This window comes from Protopterus annectens, chromosome 6.part0 (genome assembly GCF_019279795.1).
Source record: "Protopterus annectens isolate FY-2018-M chromosome 6.part0, PAN1.0, whole genome shotgun sequence".
In the NCBI taxonomy this organism is placed as follows: domain Eukaryota; kingdom Metazoa; phylum Chordata; order Ceratodontiformes; family Protopteridae; genus Protopterus; species Protopterus annectens.
Genome location: NC_056737.1, coordinates 802264845 through 802285816, shown reverse-complemented (window position 1 = coordinate 802285816; position 20972 = coordinate 802264845). Strand labels below are relative to the sequence as shown.

At 42.7% G+C, this 20972-nt stretch overlaps 1 protein-coding gene across 1 annotated transcript in view; it reads left to right on the top strand.

Moving 5' to 3' along the window:
- The window catches only part of CCHR6.PART0H14orf39 (chromosome chr6.part0 C14orf39 homolog), a 744895-nt gene extending 724705 nt beyond the window's left edge, over positions 1-20190 (top strand). The window contains exons 8-10 of the mRNA XM_044073583.1: positions 18521-18641; positions 18731-18807; positions 20136-20190. Coding sequence (XP_043929518.1) covers positions 18521-18641; positions 18731-18807; positions 20136-20190 — 253 coding nt within the window. The remainder of the gene's footprint in view (positions 1-18520; positions 18642-18730; positions 18808-20135) is intronic.
- Positions 20191-20972: the final 782 nt, after the last annotated feature.

Here is a 20972-nt window from a genome sequence, read left to right as displayed (position 1 = left end):
AATGGGCAATCTCCACCAATCGCTTTCTAATAGCAACGCACATTCCGGTCGGTCCAACATCCTAGCGGACAAGCTCAGTCGCACCATTCTGACCCCTTACGAGTGGTCTCTCAATTGTCAAGTAGCGGAACGCATATTCGCACGGTGGGGAACCCCTTCATGCGATCTTTTGCTTCTCCTCAAACACCAAGTGCGACAGTTTTTTCGCTCTAATACCTCCTCCCGGAGGTACCCCAAGAGACGCTCTGGTGCATGCTTGGCCACCCGGTCTTCTGTATGCCTATCCACCCTTGCCTCTGATGCTGCAAGTTCTTCAGAAAGCCTCTCGGGTGGGTTGCAGAATGATTCTCATTGCTCCATTCTGGCCTCGACAGATCTGGTTCCCCTTCCTAAGGTCTCACTCGGTGAATCCTCCTTGGATTCTAGATCCCATCCCGGATCTGATATCCCATCCATCCTGCATTCCTCCTCCGAACCTGGACAACCTGAAGCTGACCGCTTGGCTGCTCCAGTTCCACTCTTGATAAGGACTCCCGGTATTTCTTCACCTGTAAAGGCTATTTTGGTGGCGGCTCATAAACCATCCACTAGAAAGGTTTACCGAAGCAAATGGAAACGTTTCTCTTTGTGGGCGGAGCGGCAAGGCCTGAATCCCTTCACGGTTCCTCTCCCTTTAGTGCTTGACTTTCTAACCACTCTCTTTAACGATGGTGCCAGCAGTTCCACAGTCAAAGTTCAACTGGCGGCAATTTCTCACTATCACATTGGCCATGACTCTAATCCTCTTATGTCAGCCAAATTGTGTAAAATATTTCTTAAAGGTACTTTTCTTCTCAGGCCCCTATAAAACAAGCAGTTCCTCCTTGGGACCTTTCTTTGGTCCTACAGGCCTTGACCGCTCCTCCTTTCGAGCCAGCGGCTACGGTGGATCTCAAATTCTTGTCCTACAAGACAGCCTTTTTGGTAGCCATTACATCAGCCAAGAGAGTTTCTGAACTTCAAGCTTTATCAGCTAAACCTCCTTACTTGGTATTTCATCCGGACCGTGTCTCCCTCAGGACCAACCCGTCCTTTCTTCCTAAAATCGCTTCTGAAGCAAACATCAATCAATCCATTAACCTCCCTGTTTTCTTCCTAAATATGAAAACAAAGGTGAATATAAGCTACATTCACTAGATGTTCACAGGCAACTTAGATTTTATCTGAACAGGACAGCTGGTCATAGGCAATCCGACCAGCTGTTTATTTCCTTTGCAAAATTCAATTTGGGCAAGCCAATCTCTAAAGTTTCTCTGTCCCGCTGGATTTCACAGTGCATTTTATTGGCTTATCAAGCTTCAGGAAGGCCACCGGAGGGTGTTCATGCCCATTCAACCCGGTCAGTATCTACCTCGGCAGCCTTCAAGGCTAGGATTCCTCTAGATGATATTTGTGCAGCAGCCACGTGGGCTTCATCTCATACGTTTATTTCCCACTATAAGTTGGATCTTGCATCTAGGGGTAGAGCATCCTTTGGCTCAGCGGTGCTCGGAATATCCTTCCATGATGGCCGCCCAAGATTCAGGTAGCTGGGGACTCTGTCCCACAGGTTGCAGACAAATGAATATCCTACTTCAGATTTAGAAGTTATGTACTCACCATAACGTTCCATCTGAGTAGGTGTATTCATTTGTCTGCAACCATCCCGCCCTCCTATCCCCCTGGCCTTTCAGTTTCCTGCATATTCTTTGTTACCCTTTTTAGGGTATTGTTGCTTTGGCAAACTCGATCTGAGGTCATGAGGGTAGAGCAGGGCATTATGGGTGAGGGGAGGAGCTGAGAGCTTGGATCCATAGCTGGAAAACCATGCCGGTTCGGATCCGATATCGGATCCATAACCCACAGGTTGCAGACAAATGAATACACCTACTCAGATGGAACGTTATGGTGAGTACATAACTTCTAATTATGCACACTTTGCACAGCATTCTACATAGGGAAAACTAAATGTAAATGCAGCCAAAGGATATATCAACACACATATATGTCAACGACCTGAGACGTACCTCCTTGGACTACATGAAAAGGGACATCGAGGAGCTCTCTGATTATGTAGCCCAGGCAGGTATGACCCTGACCTTGAGCAGTATCCTACCTTCACCTAGAATGATGCCACAATACAGTGATAAGATGATCAGCTTTAATAATTGGCTTAAATTCTGGTGTCATTCAAAGGGGATCCAATGTCTGTCTGCCTGGGATGACATGCTGGACAAGCCACGCTGCTTCGCAAGGGACGGCTTGCACCTGTCACCCCTGGGCTTCCGGATATTGGCAAAGGCTCTTGCCACCCCCATAGTGCCTTTTTTAGGCAAGGCTCAAATTCTAAACCTACCACCCTAGAACACCAAAAAGGAAAAAACTAAGGGTAATGCTGCTCAATGCCAGAAGTCTCAATCTCAAGATGCACGCACTCGAGGCCCTTCTCAATATGGAGAACATCGATGTCTGTGCTGTGACAGAAACCTGGTTCAAGGCTCCTGAGAGCACCCCAGCACTAACAGGTTTCACCTCATATCATGCATTCCGGCCCCAAAATCCGGACAACACCAAGAAAGGAGGGGTGTCCATATTCATAAAGGACACCCACACCTCAAGGTTGGTGGCAACGCATGATGCATCAGAGACCATCCAGGTGCAATTAACCATAGGCAAGACTGCTCTGCAATTTGTAGCATGTTACAGGCCACCCTCTCAAACTCAGGAACCTCACATGGCCTTCCTGAAAACATTGGAGGATAAATGTATCTCCAAACACCATCATACTAGGTGACTTTAACTACCCTAGTATAGACTGGGAACACTACTCAAGCCCGAACACTCTAACCCAAAGATTCCTGGAGTTCATAAACTCAAATGCCATGGAACAACTAGTCACCATCCCCACAAGAGGAGAAAACATACTTGATCTCATCATCACGAACATGGGATCAAAATGTTCAACACCGAAGTATACCCCTCACTGGTGAGATCAGATCATAAACTAATCTCGCTGGAGGTCCTCATCCGCCCCACCTGAAACAAAAAGACCACAGTGAAAAACTTCTCAAAAGCCGATTTCACACTTCTAAAAACTAGTGTGGTCTCCTTTAAGGCCCCTGAGCCAGTGGTAAACATTACTCAAACCGCTGAATCACTTACAAATGCCTTCTACCAGCACCTACAGGACTGCATGGATCAGGCAATCCCAAACAAAACTAAGACTCTCTGTACCAAAGGCAAGCGTCCAGTCTGGTGGACCCCAGCCATAAACAAGCTCTACAACAAAGGAGGAAGCTACTACAAGATAGAGCAAAATCCTTGAAAGGTAAGACACCTTTGATCATTATAAGTAAAAACTAAGAGCTCTCATAAAATCATCCAAGGCAAATTTTGAGAGAAAAATCGCCAAGGACTCTAAAGAGAATCATAAGGCCTTCTTTAGCTATGTTAGAAACCTAGGAGGAAACTCCCAGATATGCTCAGAATTAGTTCAAAATGATGTGAAAATTACTGAACCTACACACATTGCCAACATACTGGCTGACAGGTTCAGTGCAAACTTCTCCCCTCCCCAAAAGGAGAGATATCTATTCCAGAGGATTGTAGCCCCCAAACATCTCCAACGCCCAGGTGAGAACTGCCCTCACTAAGGCAAAAACTCAGCATCCATGGGACCGGATGGTGTCCCCGGCTGTGTGCTTCATGAACTCAATGAGGAATTAAACCCACAGTTAGGACAGCTGTTTAATCTTAGCCTCACCTCAGGATACGTACCCAAGGAGTGGCGCGGCGACTGTGGTCCCACTTCATAAGGGCGGTGCCTCCACAGACCCTGGAAATTACCGCCCCATTAGCTTGACAAGCCTTATCTGCAAAGCCATGGAGAGGATCATAATGGAACTCATAAATAAAGACATAGGGAACTTGCAGACTTTGGATCCAACTCAGTTTGGCTTTGTCAAAGGCAGATCCTGCCTCTTAAACTTGGTTGACTTTTTCGAGACAGTCACCAAGGCCATTGATGAGGAAAGGCAGTCCATACAGCCTACCTCGACCTGGCAAAGGCCTTGACACAATACCCCACTCAGGTATCATCGAAAAACTCATCAGCTTGAATGTAAACCCATACATCACAAGATGGGTTGCAAACTGGCTAAGTGACAGAACCCACAGGGTCAGAGTTGCTGGAGCCATGTCAGACTCAAAGCCTGTCACAAGTGGTGTCCCACAGGGCTCAGTCCTGGGTCCACTCTTGTTCGGCATCTACTTTTCTGAAGTACAAGCAAACACAGGAGGGTTATGGCTGACAAAGTTTGCAGATGACTGCAAACTGGGCGCCATAGTCGAAAACACATCTGACACAGATATCCTCCAGAAGGGCCTCACAGAAATGGATAACTGGTGCCAGAGCCATGGCCTGAAGTTAAACGCCAAAAATGCATAGACATACCCTTTGGGAAAAACAAGGCTACGCCTAGCTACCATATAGGTGGCAATCCACTGAGCACAGAAAAAGTCATCAGAGATCTGGGGACCCAGGTTGACAGTAGCCTTTCGCTTGACACTCATGTTGCTAAAGTAGTTAGGAAAACCTTCTATATCACCCACCTGATCATGAAGGGATTCACATCTAGATCAAGGGAGGTCATCGTCCCCTGTACTCATCACTTATTAGACCTATGATTGAGTACAATGCCCGTTCGAATGTATCTGACCAGACACCTGCTGCAGCTTGAAAGGCCCCAAAAGTTCCTCACCAAAAGGATAAAGGGTCTCAAAAATATGTCTTATGCTGCCCGACTGAAAGAACTCCAGCTCTATTCAGTCTCATACCGCTTGCTCAGAGGTGACCTGTGCCTGACATATAAGGCCATGTCAAACCCAGATTTGATGAATATGCTTCACCTCAAAAATCTAGATCCCTCAGAACCACAAGGGCGGAGACTTAAACCTTGACACGGTTATAAATAGAACGTGCTGGAGGGACAGATTCATCACCCAGAGACTCCCTATGCTGTGGAACAAAATCCCGGTACATGTGAGGCAGAGCACCTCTCTGGTCTTGTTCAAGAGGAATCTTGACCAATGGATGGGAGATTGCAGATATACCCCAGGGATTACTTCAGCGTCACTGCTTGACAGAGGCACAGCAAAATGATAGGCATAGTTTTTATTCAAACTAAAGGGGTGGCGAAAGCCACATAACTATGGGCTAGGCTTATAAATGCCCTTGGGCAGATAGCCTAGTATGAACCTATGAACCTATGAACCTATGAACCTAAAAAGAAAGATGAAAACAATGACCTATATAGGCACATTAAATTCAACCCCATGCAGCAGTTCAAGATTTGGATTATTGAGCAAGTTAACTTAGGTGAGCGGGGGACCGAGTGATGACTTCTTAGAATTTTTAGAACTTAAATGGCAATTTGGGACCAATGCCACCCAGCTACCAGGTTTAAATGAAAATGTTTCGATTTCCAGCATACTAAAACTCAAAGCTGGATATTATTTTGGGTAATTATACATTGATGCCATAGGGTACGCATTTGATATGTGTCATATAGGGTATGAAAAATTTTTTAGCTAAGAGTATTATATAAAAACTGAAAAAATGTTTTTAATTTTAGCTGCAGTAATCTTTTAAGTGCACTGCGTATTGTTGTAAATTATTTCTTTGCAACTGTTACATGTTTTTATTAGTAGGTTTGACAACATTGTAGCTGTTTATGCTGGCACTCAAAGGAAATTTTGCTAATTTGAATATTATGTAATCAATTAATTTAGTATGATGCATAAAAAGGCTTCTTGACGTATGGGTAATTGTTCTGATGAAGTCTAGTTACCAGAGGATGAAAGCGCTTAACCTCTATTGTTGTTTTATGAGTTTTTTTAAGTAATAAATTTATGTTTTGAGCAGTACTCAACTCTGAAGTCTTTTCCAAACAATGTGTCTAAGCAAGAACAGTCCTGAAAGTCTTGGGAACCATGGCAGCAGCAATAGCACTGATTCCATTAGCACGTCTGCACATGACAATTCTGTAGTGGCTACTGTTCACTCAGTTGTCCATGCAGGAACTACCCGTGTCCCACCAAATTCTGATAATGGAATCTTGCAAGAAAGACTTTCGTTGGTGGCTTTACTCCACTCATGTGACATTAGGTTGACCCTTTCTTCTTCCCCAACCATTAGCCACAGTGACGACGGACGCTTCCCTGATTGGGGGGGCATTATCTGGGAAGGACAATCCAAGGCACTTGGCAGGATCATGAGGCCCATGTGCACATCCATGTCCTAGAGATGAGAGCGGTGCTTTTAGCATTGCAAGCATTCCAGGACTCTCTTCCGCTAGGAACTATTGCAATACAGACAGACAACATGTCAGTTGTGTGGTACAGAAACAAACAAGGAGGAACCAGATCCTACCCCCTTTGTTGGGAGGCCCTGAAAGTATGGCAGTGGGCTACCTCCTCCCATCTCTTTCTGGCAGCAACGCACATCCCGGAGAAATCCATCGTGATAGCAGATAAACTCAGCAGAGCTATTTTAATGCCTCACGAGTGGTCCCTAAAACAGGAAGTGGCCGAAAAGATTTTCCACAAATGGGGCCAGCCTTGCTGCGACCTTTTTGCCACATCCATAAACGCCAAATGCAGCAACTACCTTGCCCTGCTCACCCCTCCGGGGAGTCACCAAGGGAATCGCCTTGTCCATGATTGGCCCTCGGGTCTCCTCTATGCCTTTCCTCCCTTTCCATTGATACCCAAAGTTCTTCAGAAAGCCAGTTGCTTGGGAAGGAACTTGATACTTGTCACCCCATACTGGCCTTGTCAAATCTGGTTCCCCTTCCTGTGGCCTCATCTCCAGGAGGAGCCGTGGATTCTGGACCCAGTTCCGGACCTTCTGACTCATGCATCAGGGATGCTGCACCCCTCCCTGCAAACCCTCAAATTGACACCTTGGCTGCTCCGATTCCAACCATAGCCAGGCTCCCTAACCTTTCTCTGTCAGTAAAACATATCCTGATATCGTCTCATAAGGCTTCGACGAGAAAGTTATATAGAAACAAATGGAAAAGATTTTCTTCATGGGCCTTGAATAATCACATTGATCCCTTCTCTGCCCAGTAGCTTCTATTCTTGAATTCCTAGCAAAGCTGTTTAATGAAGGGGCAGGTGCAGCTACTATTCGAGTTCAGTTAGCAGCCATATCTAATTTCAAGTTTAGGTGAATCAGGGCTCACTGTGATGTCCCACAGACTTTGCAAAGCCTTTCTTAAAGGTGCTCTTTTATTAAGACCACCTATTAAAGCTCCTCCAGCACCATGGGACTTGAATTTTGTCTTATCCCATTTGATTCTTCCCCCTTTTGAGCCTGCATCATCCTGTGTTCTCAAGTATTTGACTTGGAAAACAATTCTTTTGATAGCTATTACTTCTGCTAGAAGGGTTTCAGAGCTGCAAGTGTTATCAATAAAGCCCCCCTACATGCTTTTCTACAAAGACAGAGTATCCCTACAAACAAACCCATCCTTTCTTCCCAAAGTAGAATCTAACTTAAATCAATCCATAGAACTACCAGTTTTTTCCCCAACTATGGCAACAAGGCAGACTATATGCTGCACCAACTGGATATACATAGACAATTATGTTTCTGCTTACATAGGACAAAGGACTTCAGAAAATCTGACCAATTATTTGTATCCTTTTCAGACTCAAAGAAAGGTGCTCCTGTGTCTAAAGTCATACTTTCAAAATGGCTATCAGATTGTATTACCTTTGCTTACAAGTCTCAAAACAAAGAACTTTCCCATAAAGCAAAAGGTCATTCTGCAAGAGCCATTCAACCTCTTTTGCCTTTCGGGCGAGACTACCTATTGATACCATTTGTGCTGCAGCAACATGGACAAGGCCTCATACCTTTATCACTCATTACAAAGTTGATTTGGCCTCCAGGAACAGGGCCTCTTTTGGGTCTGAAGAATATTCTCCTTTGAGCCACCCAAGAAAGATGGTGCTAGGGACCTTGTCCCAACTTGCTAAGAATGAAGGCGAGATAGAACATCACATAAAGAAGTTATGTGCTCACCATAATGCTCCATGTGTGTTGTCCATCTCACCTTCATTCTTACATCCCACCCTCTGCCCCCCAGCCCTTTGCTCCTGGAAGTCCAAGCCGATGCAATTGGCTATTAATATTCTCGGACCTTCTTGATTGCTTTACAAAGTATTCAGTGACTTTTATTTAGCTATATCTGCAAACAAGATCTGGGGAGCTCTCCTGTTGCATGATGGGATAGGGTTATAGACACAAGCTAGTGGAAGACCTTGAGCTTTTGTATAAGGCCAAGTCAGAACCGAGGATCGGTTTTGAACCCAACCTGCTATTTTTTAGCATCATCCCAAAAAGCATCCACCAGAAAGCTGTACAAGAGCAAGTGGAAATGTTTTGCTTATTGGGCTGAACAAAATCTCATAGATCCTTTTACAGCTCCCATATACTCGGTCCTAGAGTTTCTAGCTGGTCTCTTTGATGAAGGAGCTAGTTCATCAGTGATTAAAGTTCGGCAAGCAGCAGTTTTGAATTTTCATGTCGGATTCCAGGCTTCTTCTTTGGCTTCCTCAAAAATTTGTAAAGTATTCTTGAAATGTACACTATTACTCAGACCCCCAGTCAAAGACCCTGTCCCTCCAAGGGATTTAACTCTAGTATTGCAAGTTTTGATTCAGTCCCCCATTGAACCTTCAGCCAAATGTGATTTGAAATTTGTAACCTGGAAGACAGCAGTTCTAGTGGCTGTAACTTCAGCCAAAAGGATATCAGACTTCAAGCTTTGTCCACAAATCCCCCTTACCTAATTTTTCATAAGGATAGAGTTTTCTTATGTATCAAAGCTTCCTTTCTGCCAAAGGTGGTGTCAGAATCGAATATTAACCAGACTATTAACCTCCCTGTATTCTTCCCAAACTTCAATAATAAAGCAGAATATTTATTGCATTCACTTGATGTACACAGACAGTTAAGATTCTCCTTACACCGTACAAGGGACCCGAGAAAGTCTGACCAACTCTTCATCTCTTTTGAACAACAGAGACTGGGAAAAGCTGTCACTAAAGTGTCCATAGCCAGATGGATTACACAATCTATTTCATTTGTGTACAATAAATTGAATATTCCACTTCACAAACCTTTGAAAGCCCATTCTACCAGGTCTGTGGCTACCTCTGCTGTTTTTCTTTCCAGAGCTTCTATGGATGATATTTGTTCAGCTGCTATTTGGTCAGACCCACATACATTTATCAATCACTACAAATTAGATATGGTCTCGAGGGGAAGAGCTGCTTTTGGTTTGGCCATTCTTAGGAACATCCTTCCTTAGGGCCACACAGGGCTCAGGTAGCTGGGGACTCTGTCCTATATGTTGATGGTGATTGAAAATTGACAACATCAGATAAAGAAGTTATGTGCTCACCATAACGTTCCGTCTGTGTTGTCCATATTCATTCACCATGAACTCCCCACCCTCCTGCCCCCTGTCCATAGATAAGAAGTGAGGATGTGAGAATTCAACGGGACACCTTAAATACCTCATGGCTTGCTTTCTAGTGATGGTCTCTGTATATAGTTGTTACTGTCTTCTTTCCTTTCGAGCTATATGTATTATATGAGGGGAATAGGATTGAGGCATTGTGGGTAGAGAGAAGCTCAATAGTTTGTAGGCATCCACGAGCTGAAAATATTGGCCGAGTCGGATCCGAACCCATACTTTGATGGTGAATGAAAATGGACAACACAGACAGAACATTATGGTGAGTACATAACTTCTTTCTATGCATATTAGACCACCAAGAAAGAAGGTGGCACTGACCTGGAATCTGAACTTTGTTTTGGAAAAGTTATTTAACCTCCCTTTGAACCTCCAGCCACTCTTGTTCATAGGTTCATACTAGGCTATCTGCCCTAGGGCATTTATAAGCCTAGCCAGAATGTGTTTGGCTTTCGCCACACATTTTAAATTTATTTTGCTATGCCCTTTTTCGAGGTTAGTATACTGTGCCTCTGTCTAACAGTGACACAGAAGTGATACCCGGGGTAAACCTACGATCTCCCATCCACTCATATAGGTTCATTGTGTGAAATTTTTAACTTGGATGACTGCATTACTGGTAGCCTTAACTTCTGCTAGATGGGTATCTCAATTACAGGCCGTTATGTCTATTCAGTCTTTCTTGTTTTTTCACAAGGGCAAGCTGAGTCTTAGGACCAACCCTTCCTTTCTGCCTAAGGCAGTTTCTGAATTTACTCTTAACCAAACTATCCATCTGTTTGTTGGTTACCCTAATCTGCAGAATAAGGAAGAGAGAATTATTCGTTACCTGGGTGTCAGTAAACAGCTGAGATATCATTTGGATAAAACAAAAGTTTTTAGAAAAACTTACCAACTTTTTTGTATCTTATGATGGCAATGAAAAGGAACAGCCAATTTTTAAGCAAGATTTTTCTAGATGGCTTTCCCTTTCCATTCAGTTCTGGTATTTCGACTATGGCGAAAATTTTCCTAAGAATATTAAGGTTCATTCTACCATAGCAGTTGCCACATCTGCAGCTTTCTGGAAAAGTATGGACACTGGGATCTGTTTGGAAGCAGCTTCTTGTTCCTCTGTTCATACATTTTCTAACATAACAAACTGAATGCTTTTTCTACAGCCAGGACTGGCTGCACTAGGGCTGTTTTGCAGGGTCTTCTGGACTCCAGTTCGGTTCCATCCACACTCTCTTCTTGAGCTTTGGCAATCATGCCTATCTGCATTGAGTACTGCAACAGCGATCTTATGAAGAACATACAGTTGTGTAGGCAACTTATCATAACTGTGGATGTTTGAATAGATCAGTTTTTCAATGCAAATACCCTCTCTCCATCTGGATGATCTCTTCTTTGGCCAGGGTATTTGACTTAGAACTGTAGGCTTCAGACTCTCATTTCAGAGCAAGAAAGCTCTGTAGGAGCATGAAGTTTTTACCAGCTTTGAAAGACAGTAAGACACTTAGCGAGCACTATCAAACAGACAGCAGCATGCACCTTTAAACTTCTTTGCTTTGCAATTCTGGACAAATCCAAAAATAATAGGACAACATTTTTTTTTAAAATTACTCTAATTCGCTTACAGCTTTAACAGAACAAGTTTTGCATGAGCATGCATTTTCTGAAAAATAATAATAATCAGTATAAAGCTCTAATGTCTGACAATATTGACTGTAATCCTCAGTGATTTACCAGAAAATCAGGAAAATTATGAGAAACAGAGCAAAACTATGAGGTAAAAGCATGGACAGTTGAGAGGTGCAGTAAGCTCTGTCAGAGGATAAAAAACTTTTAAAGTTGTTAAGACACTTTACTTCATAGGTCTCAACCTCTTAAGAGGCCAGTGTGGAACATAGACCCTAACCCTAACAATGTGTGACAAATGGTCAAAATGTGGAACACCCTATTTTCGCACTGTGCGAAACGTGCCATTGCCATGGAGCATGGTAGAACATCTGTAAAATTCAAAAAGATACGTCTCACATCCAAAACCTTTATTTTATAATCTGCCATTCTAGCCTGCCAATATACCACTGAACAGCCTAGCTCAAATTCCCAGTTCCTATCTTGCTGGGCAACTGGACACACACCACTGGGGTTTATGGACAGCATACACTGGCCAATAGGGGTACATACACCCCACCCACTGCTAGGATGAGTCCTTGCTGTAAGTTGGAGTAGGCCGGGTCCTCAACCCACTTATCACTGGCACATGCCCATGCCCATTTGGTGACAGTCAACATGATCAAATCACTTAGAGCCATATTTTACACATCAAGTGGCTAGCCCTGCCACTGTGCTCTGTTCATTCATTGATGTTGATAGGGGTTTGAAAATTCAGAAGAACTGCTTACATTTGTCTGCCTGGTGACCTGATTAACACTCTTTCAAGCCCTGCCCTTTGTACACATCTGCTAATTCAATTATTCGCTTCCAAACTGTTTTTATTGGTCACAGTAAACCCATGGACATTTTTAAATGTAAGAGTATGGCGTCCAGAGATGTAGCCAGAAATTTATATTTTGTATCCATACCTCATGCTACCCCCACCACCCACACATCATTTAAAAAGATGTACTCAACCTTGACAGTGTTGTCTGTATACACTCAGAAAGGGGCACACCATTATCTTGGTGCATTCTTATATAACATAAGCATGTTCTGTAAAGCTTTATACAATAAACACTAGATTAGACATTTCTAAACGTTCTGTAGCATTGTGATAAAGTTTCTGAGAGATGTCTAGAAAAACTCAGTAGAGTGAGTATGCCCAGCTACACCCTTGATAGTATCTTTATTTACTGAAAATGAACATATTTTCCCATCCATTGTCACAATATTATTTCTATTCCATTAGCGATAATACCAGCTGAACCCTGCTCCTGGAGTATCTTTACTAAGATGTCTACTTCCCCAGACCTTAAAAACGACTGACCGAATATGCACACTATATTATAAAAAAAAAAAAAGCCATTGTACTGAAATCCTGCAACTCCACATATATATTGTACGTTATGAAACTAGGACATGAAAGAGCTGGGGTGCTGCTTAAGTTACTTAAGCCACAAGTGATCTTGCCGTTTCATTACCTGTCAGTTTGACACTACAGTGACTTCCACAAAAAAGTTATAATGTTTATTGTAAAAAAATAACGATATCTTGTATTTATTTACATCTTTCTGCTTTCATCTCACTAAGCAATGCATAGTGAGATGAAAGCAGAAAGACATAAATAAATATCTCACACTATAATATGTGAAGACAACTAGAGTTACTTTGCTCACGAAGATCTGTTTCCAGAGTCATTGGCTCCCTTCCTCCTGAGACTCGTTACTTGATTGGCTCATATACCACATTTGCGATTGGCTGTAAATGCGGTGTACGAGCCAATCAAAATCTGTAGAGCACAGCCAACACTGTGTAATGTGGATGGGCAGCAGAGAGATATGCAGTGGTTTGTATACCGTAATACCGATTGGCAGTAGTTGCGATACACAAACCAATCAGAATGTGTTTAGCGGAGCCACAGCTGTTCAATGCGGAACAGTGGCTTCGCTCGTCATTAAATGCGGAGCGTTCCGCATAATCCATAGCACTTGGATGCTCAGCTTTACTTTACCACACATTTTGTTTACAAGTTAGAAGCTGTTTTACCTTCTGCTGCTGTTCTTTGCCCGCCAGCGGTGTCCACTGTTAGGCACTAGAGGGAGACGCAGTCTTAACAGTGCTTAAGGTGTCTTTAACAAGGTTTGTTTTGTTAAGCAACCTTAAGTGATGTTAAGATTGGGTCTCACGCTAAGGAAGCATTTAACAAATTTATCTTTTCCTGATTTCAAGCTATAGTCATGGCACTCCATGTACTACACAGGAATTTGTCTGTAATAACTACTTACAAAACCATTAATGTGAAGCTGTTCTATCTTGCCATTCATTCTTACAGATGGGTTCGGAGCCGATCCTCGGCTCCGAGTCTGCCTACTACAAAGCTCGAGGTCTTCAGACAGCTTGGGGCAAAGTCCTTATCCCATGATGCACCTAGAGTTACCTCAGATCTAGTTTGCCACTGCAATAGATTGGAGGTTCCTTGCACAGCTCGGAACAGTATAATTCTTTTCTGATATTTATAAGAAAATTGTTGTTTCCAAAAATATTTCTAAACAAATATTTAGAGATTCTAGGATCATGGATATATACGGGAAGCGCACATACAGTTCAGCGACTTTTGCCATGCGTTCACTGAACTATCTCACTCATTTTACGAGACTGCAAAGAGATCTCCTAAAACAGCTTGGAGATACTCTTCAGGGTACAGTAGCTTCAGACAAAGTCGCCTCTCAGCTTGCTACCCTCAATTCCGTAGTGAACTCGTCCATGCGTCTCATTTCATATGCAGCTGATGGAACGAGCAGGGCAGCGGGTGCAGGAATTGCTCTCAAGAGACATTCCTGGATGCGCTTGTGTTCCTTCTCGGAGCCCTTTAAGTCATCTTTTGTCAACATCCTGTTTGATGGCTCGTCCCTTTTCGGGCCCAAAGTTAAGGAAACATTGACCAGGTGTGAGCAGGAAAGAAAGACTCTGTCTGCCATCAGAGTCCATTTTTCCACCCCTACCAGAAGACCCTACCCCAAGGGTCAAAGGGGAGGAAAGATGTGGTTCTGAAAAGCCCAAGGAGCCTTTCCGGACACACATGGTGAACCCCCCCTCCAGGGGCAGAGGAGGGGGCAATAATGGAAGACGCCGCTCTTGTGGCAGAGGGGGTCTGCAAAACCAGGGCGACAGAGACCAGTTCTTTGGGAAGCCCTACCAGCACTCCTGAAAGGAGGCCCAGCTGTCCTACTCTGGAGGCAGTTGGGGGTCACTTATCTTTGTATCAGGACGCCTGGCTCAAAATAACAAACAGCAGCTGTGTACAAAGTATAGTTTCCAGAGGATATTTCATTCCTTTCACCACTCCCCCTCCATTGACAACAAAAATCCCAGACATTTCACCCAGTTGCAGGGAACAAGCAACAGTAGAGGTCCAAATGTTGCTAAGAAAAAGAGTCATCCTACCAGTCCCAGCAGACCAGACAGGATCCGGAACTTATTCCAGATTCTTTGTAGTTCCAAAAAAGACAGGGGACTGGAGACCTATTTTGGACCTCAGCAGACTAAACAGATCTCTCAAGAAAGAAAAGTTCTGGATGGTCATGCTTCAGTCGATACTTCTCTTTTTAGGGAAAGATAATCGGATGTGCTTGATAGATCTACAGGATGCATACTACCATATAAAAATGGCCAGACCATCCAAAGATCATCTGCGCTTCTGGCTGGGAGCCAGTCAATACCAGTTTCGAGCCATGCCCTTTTGTCTCACTACAGCCCCCAGAGTAGTGGTCATGGCTCACCTGAGGCATTTAGGATTCCAGGTGTCTCCATACTTAGACAATTGGCTCCTCGCCGCCACCACCAGGCATCAGCTAATACAAGCCAGGGACACCACTCTTACTCTCTGCAGTCATCTCGGAATTGCAATAAATTCAGAAAAATCTGCCTTGTCGCCATCGCAACATATCATTTTTATTGGAGCAGAATTGGACACCACCAACACCACTTTGAGACTTCCACCATAAAGAGTCTTACTACTTCGTCAGCAGGTCCACAATATCATATCCAAAGTCAAGGCTCCAGCATCAGAAGTGCTAAAATTGTTAGGCATGATGGCAGCTGCAATATTAGTGATACATTTGGGTCGCATGCATATGCAGATTCTGCAATGACTGTTATTCACTCAATGGTCTTACCAAGAGCTCCCAGTGTCTCATCTCATAATGATCACAAACACATGCAAAAAGGATCTTCAGTGGTGGTTGACCTCTCTTCGTGTAACGATAGGTCGTCCTTTTGTCCTACCCCCCACCAGCGGCCACAGTGACCACGGACATATTCCCTGATAGGGTGGGGGGGGCATTTTCAGGGAAGAAAAGCCCAAGGCACATGGACAGAACAGGAGACACATCTGCATATCAATGTCCTGGCGATGAGAGCGGAACTTTTGGCATTCCAGTACTTCCAGGACTCTTCCTCTGGGAACAGTTGCGATTCAGATGAACAACATGTTGGTGATCTGGTACTTAAACAAACAAGGAGGATCTAGGTCCTGTCCCCTTTGTCACGAGGCCCTAAGAGTATGGCTGTGGGCTACATCCACCCAGCGCTTTCTGTTAGCAACGCACATCATGGGGAAATCCAACGTCATAGCAGACAAACTGAGCAGGGCAATTTGTTGCCTCACGAGTGGTCCCTCAAGAAAGAGATAGTGGAGAGAATTTTCTGCAGGTGGAGCCAACCTTGCTGCGACCTTTTTGCCAACCACATGAACACAAAATGCAGAAGCTACTTTGCTCTGATCCCCCCTCCAGGAGAAGCCCCAAGGGACGCACTCGCACACGATTGGCCTCTGAGTCTCTTGTATACATTCCCACCAATTCCCTTGATACCCAAAGTATTTCAGAAAGCAAAAGCCCTGGGAAGGACCATCATTCTAATAGCCCCTTATTGGCCTCGTCAGATTTGGTTCCCCTTCCTTCGACTTTATCTGTTGGAAGAGCCTTCGATTCTGGACCCAGTTCCCAGATCTTCTGACACATTCATCGGGGGCTCTTCACCCCTCTCTTCTGTCCCTGAAATTGACAGCTTGGCTGCTCCAATTCCCAACATAGTCAGGTTCCATAACCTCTCAAATAAAATGCAGCACATATTGTTATCTTCTCATAAGTCCTCTATTAGGAAGCTATACCTTAGTAAATGAAAAAGATTTTCTATATGGGCTTCTCAAAATAACATTGATCCCTACCAAGCCCCTTTTGCCTCCATATTAGAGTTCTTGACTATAATTTTCAATAAAGGAGCTGCAGCAGCAACAGTTCAGGTATAACTTGCCGCTATTTCTAATTTTCACCTTGGCTTTGAAGGATTAAACATAATGTCACACAAACTATCCAAAGCCTTTCTCAAAGGGACTTTTCATCTCAGACCACCTGTGAAATCCCCTTATACTCCATGAAATCAAAATTTTATGCTTTCCTGCATTATTCTCCCACATTTTGAACCAGCTTCCTCATGTGATTTGAAATATTTGTCATGGAAGACTATCTTTTTAGTAGCCATCATTTCTGCCCATAGAGTGTCAGAGCTTCAGGCCTTGTCCATAAAGCCTCCTTATTTGATTTTACATGCTGGCAGAGTGTCCCTGCGAACAAATCCTTCATTTTTACCCAGAGTTTGTACTGAAACTAACCTTAACCAGATCATAGATTTGCCAGTGTTCTTTCCGAAACACACCAACAACGTAAGAGTACATGCTGCACAAGCTTGTTGTTCATAGACAGCTCAGATTTTACCTCGATAGAACAAAAGAGTTGAGAAAATCAAAACAGCTTTTTTTTTTTTTTTTTTTTTCAGATTCCAGAAAAGGTATGCAAGTGGCAAAAACAACACTGTCTAAATGGTTATCTGATTGTATCACATTTACTTATTCAGCTGCTAATCTACCTGTACAACACAAAATTAAGGCTCATTCTACCAGAGCAGTGTTCACATCTTCTGCTTTTTCTGCTAGGCTTCCTATAAACAACATTTGTGCAGCATCCACTTGGTCAAGACCTCATACCTTTATCACTCATTACAAAGTTGACAAGGCCTCCAGGAACAGGGCCTCCTTTGGGTCTACTGTCCTGAAAAACATACTCCCGTCAGCCACCATAGAAAAATGGTGCTTGGGATGCTACCCATCTGTAAGAATGAACGGCGAGATAGAACTTCACATAAAGAAGTTACGTACTCACCATAACGTTTCATGTGAGTTGTTCACCTCGCCTTAATTCTTACTTCCCTCCCTCCTACCTCCTCCAGGGTTTTTCGAGGACCGAGATACTAGTTTTATCCTGGTTGCTCAATCTTTCTATGGGTTTTCTCCTAAAAAGTGCTAGAATGGCACATGGTATTATTATATGCAGCAAACAAGATCTGAGGTAACTCTAGGTGCATCATGGGATAGGAACTTGGCCTCGAGCTGTCTGAAGACCTCGAGCTTTGTAGTAGGCTGACTAGGAGCCGAGGATCGGCTCAGAACCCATCTGTAAGAATGAAGGCAAGATGAACAACTCACATGGAACGTTGTGGTGAGTACATAACTTCTTTTATGTTGTGTTATTTGTTAAAGAAGTTATCATTGGAGCATTCAGTGTCTGTTAGCAGGGGCGCCTCCAAGAGGATGCTAGGTATTTTTTTAGTTTGGTTGAAAATGAATTTGTATTGGGCTCTGATCTAATATCTGATAAAATGAAATTACATAGTTTATCTATGGCTGCAAAGTACAGGTTGTCTCCTAAAAATTATTGTATTTTAACTTTGATTACCTGATTTTGGTAATGGGATCTTAAAGGTCTGTTAAGTTCATATTTTCAACAATGTGTTTGATGGTGGGGACTTTTTTGTTTATGTAGAGTACTGTGAGTTATTTTTGTCAGGTAGTATTTTACTGAACTTTGCAAATCCAACCTGCTTAGTTTTTCAGTATAAGACAGTGATGAGTTTTATTTGAGGAGTTTGCTGCAAATTTAGGAATGTTGTATGCATGTTCTAGTTTTATAAGTTATAGGCTCTGCTCATTTTGACTTGCCTAGTTAATGAATGCTAGTAAATAAATAAATAAATCATCTGCAATACCTGTGAGAAAATATGTTGTGTACCAACAGAAAGATTTTTGAAGGATTTGACTGTATTGCTGTTTTGAGTAAATAGCCTTACTTTACGGTTTCAAGTTTGCTGATAGTACAGAATAATTTATCTTTAAAATATAATTAGGCTGTTCAAGCGATTAGAGCACTTTGTTCTTTAATATATTTCTGCGATACTATTCCTTAATGCTAAAGTGCTTCTTTGAGAGTAAATACTGAAGAAATGCTCAAAAAAATAACATCCATTAAAAGTAATTCATCCAGACTGGAAAAGGAAAATGCAGAACTTCAGAAGGAGATTCAGCATTTCTTGAAGGTAACTATTATTTTTCTGATTACTGTCTTCTAAGCACACATAGACACACTACTGCCTTACTGAAAAATGATTTATATATTTTTAAATAGCTTAGTACCATTTCCAGACAAAATGAAGTTTCAGATCTGAACAATGAAGAAAAAAATATATCAGAAGTAAAAGAAAGGTAAGGTGGTAAAATAGCACCAACACTTTATTTTAATCCAGTGAATTTCTTAGTCTGTTTCCCATGTACTGTTTGTTCCTGCTTATGCCCTACAAAGAGGTCTTTGGTAGGTGTATTGCAGAAAAGGCCTCTTTGTAGGGCATACTCAGAATTAAAGTTGTCTTCTGATCTACTAAATAGTTTTTATTTAAATATAAAAATTATTATTTGGTAGGCTTAGTGCAGGAAATACCTGTGTTTAGGGAATAAGCAGAAATAGATGTGTCTTCTAATATACAACAATTCTGTAACTGTTTCCTTCTCAAAGTTAAATTTAATTTTGTTATGTTCATGATCTCCTGAAGATGGTTAATAAGTGTACTTGACTTTTGATTTGGGTCCTCACTAAACCTTGTACTGTGCATATTAATCCTTTAAAATGAGGCAGTCATCTTAGAGTCACTTCTCAAAGATAACACCACCACCATTGTGCAGTTCTGCTCAAAATGTTGATTTTTAATGGTGCAGCCAGAATTTTTTGAATTATACACCAGTTTTAAGACTGTTTTATGTCTGCATAAATTTACGTCTGATGTCATTTTCATTTGTTCCTGAACTGATGGGTCTTAAATCCAATCTTGGATCTGGCTCGGCTGCTTTCACTAGACTCACGGCTCCAACTCTTGAGCTCTCCCTATACCCATAATGCTCTACCAACATAACATACCTCAGATCTCATTTGCTGCTATTATCACTCAGACATGGATCTCCTTCTTTTTAGCTTTTGGGTGATTGTTCAGTATTATGCTGTTGTAAATTTTCTCCTTTTAAATTGCATATATCTTTCTTTCACTCTCTACCTTACTTTCTGACTACTTTTTGGGTTTTGTCTGTCAGACAGTTCTTTTCTTACCCTTTTATTGTTTGGGTAGTCTACAACATACCATTGTTGGTACTTTTGCTTCCTTTCCTATAATCATTTCTTTCCTACCCTCTAGAGCTATTTCTTTGTACCATTGTTGGTATTTTCTATCCTGTAGTTTTATATTAATATATATATATATATATATATATATATATATTTTTTTTTTTTTTTTTTTTTTGCTATGGCTAAATTAAAGCCTCCTTCTCTCTTTTATCCATTCAGCATGACTGGTTTTAAAAATGCAGTTCCTGTGAGCATAAGATTCCCAGTTCTGATGCCCACAAGGAATGTGTCTACTATTTGGGTGCTGCCCATTTAGAAACGGATTGTACTATTTGTGCTGATTTCAGTTCCAGGGCTCTTAGTCACTGGAAAAATAAGCTAGTGCTAAAAGGTCTTCTTCCTTCTTCCTCTTCTTCTCTAGGTACTGGGGATCAACCCCCATTCAAGAGATCCAAAAAAGGGAAGCCCTGAATTGACCACAAAAGATAAGGACCCTAACAACAGGTGTCATGTCTGTTTTATTGCACTGGCTCTGTTCTCTGAGCCTCCTGTGAAAATTTCAAAAAAGTTAGATCTAACACCCTCGGATCCTACTTCATCAAAGCCTAGGTGGCCTCGGACCTGGTCACCATGGTTCTCCCTGGAGCTGATCTCTTTTTGGCTACACTCACCTTTTCTCCAGGAAACTCTGAGCAGACACTGCAGGCCACCATCTGCCAGCTCCTCTCTTAGGTCCAACAGGTGTTTGTCTGAAGCAAAGGTGGACAGAATGATGAAGACTTTCCCCAGAGCTCAGATCCAGATTGGGTGGGGGGGGGGGTAATCCAGTCTCCATCTCCCATTGGACCCTTAAGCCTGCCCTTAACTGATCCTATAATAATATCTCTTTCTCAGATCCGTCCCATGATTTCCAAGCCCTCAGATCTGAGATCCTTGAGGGTGTCCTCGTCAGATCTGAAAACAGGTCATTCTTCAACTCCAACTATGTTCCTGAGTCATCTGGCTCAGAGTAGGAAAACATTTAGAGCTGAACCATCGGCACCAGCTTTGGGAGAATTGCTGTTGACCCTGAAGTTGTTGGAGCCCTCCTAGCCCCTAGGTGCCTCAGCACTTGACAGCTTGGGTCCGATTTCCTCCTTGAGATGGAGATCTGGGAGAGTTCAGGGCTCATTGACACAGGGGTCTTTGGCTATAGTGCTGCCAGTTTCTGTTTCTTTTAGATCCTCTGCCTTTGAGATAGTGGAGATAGCTTTCTTTC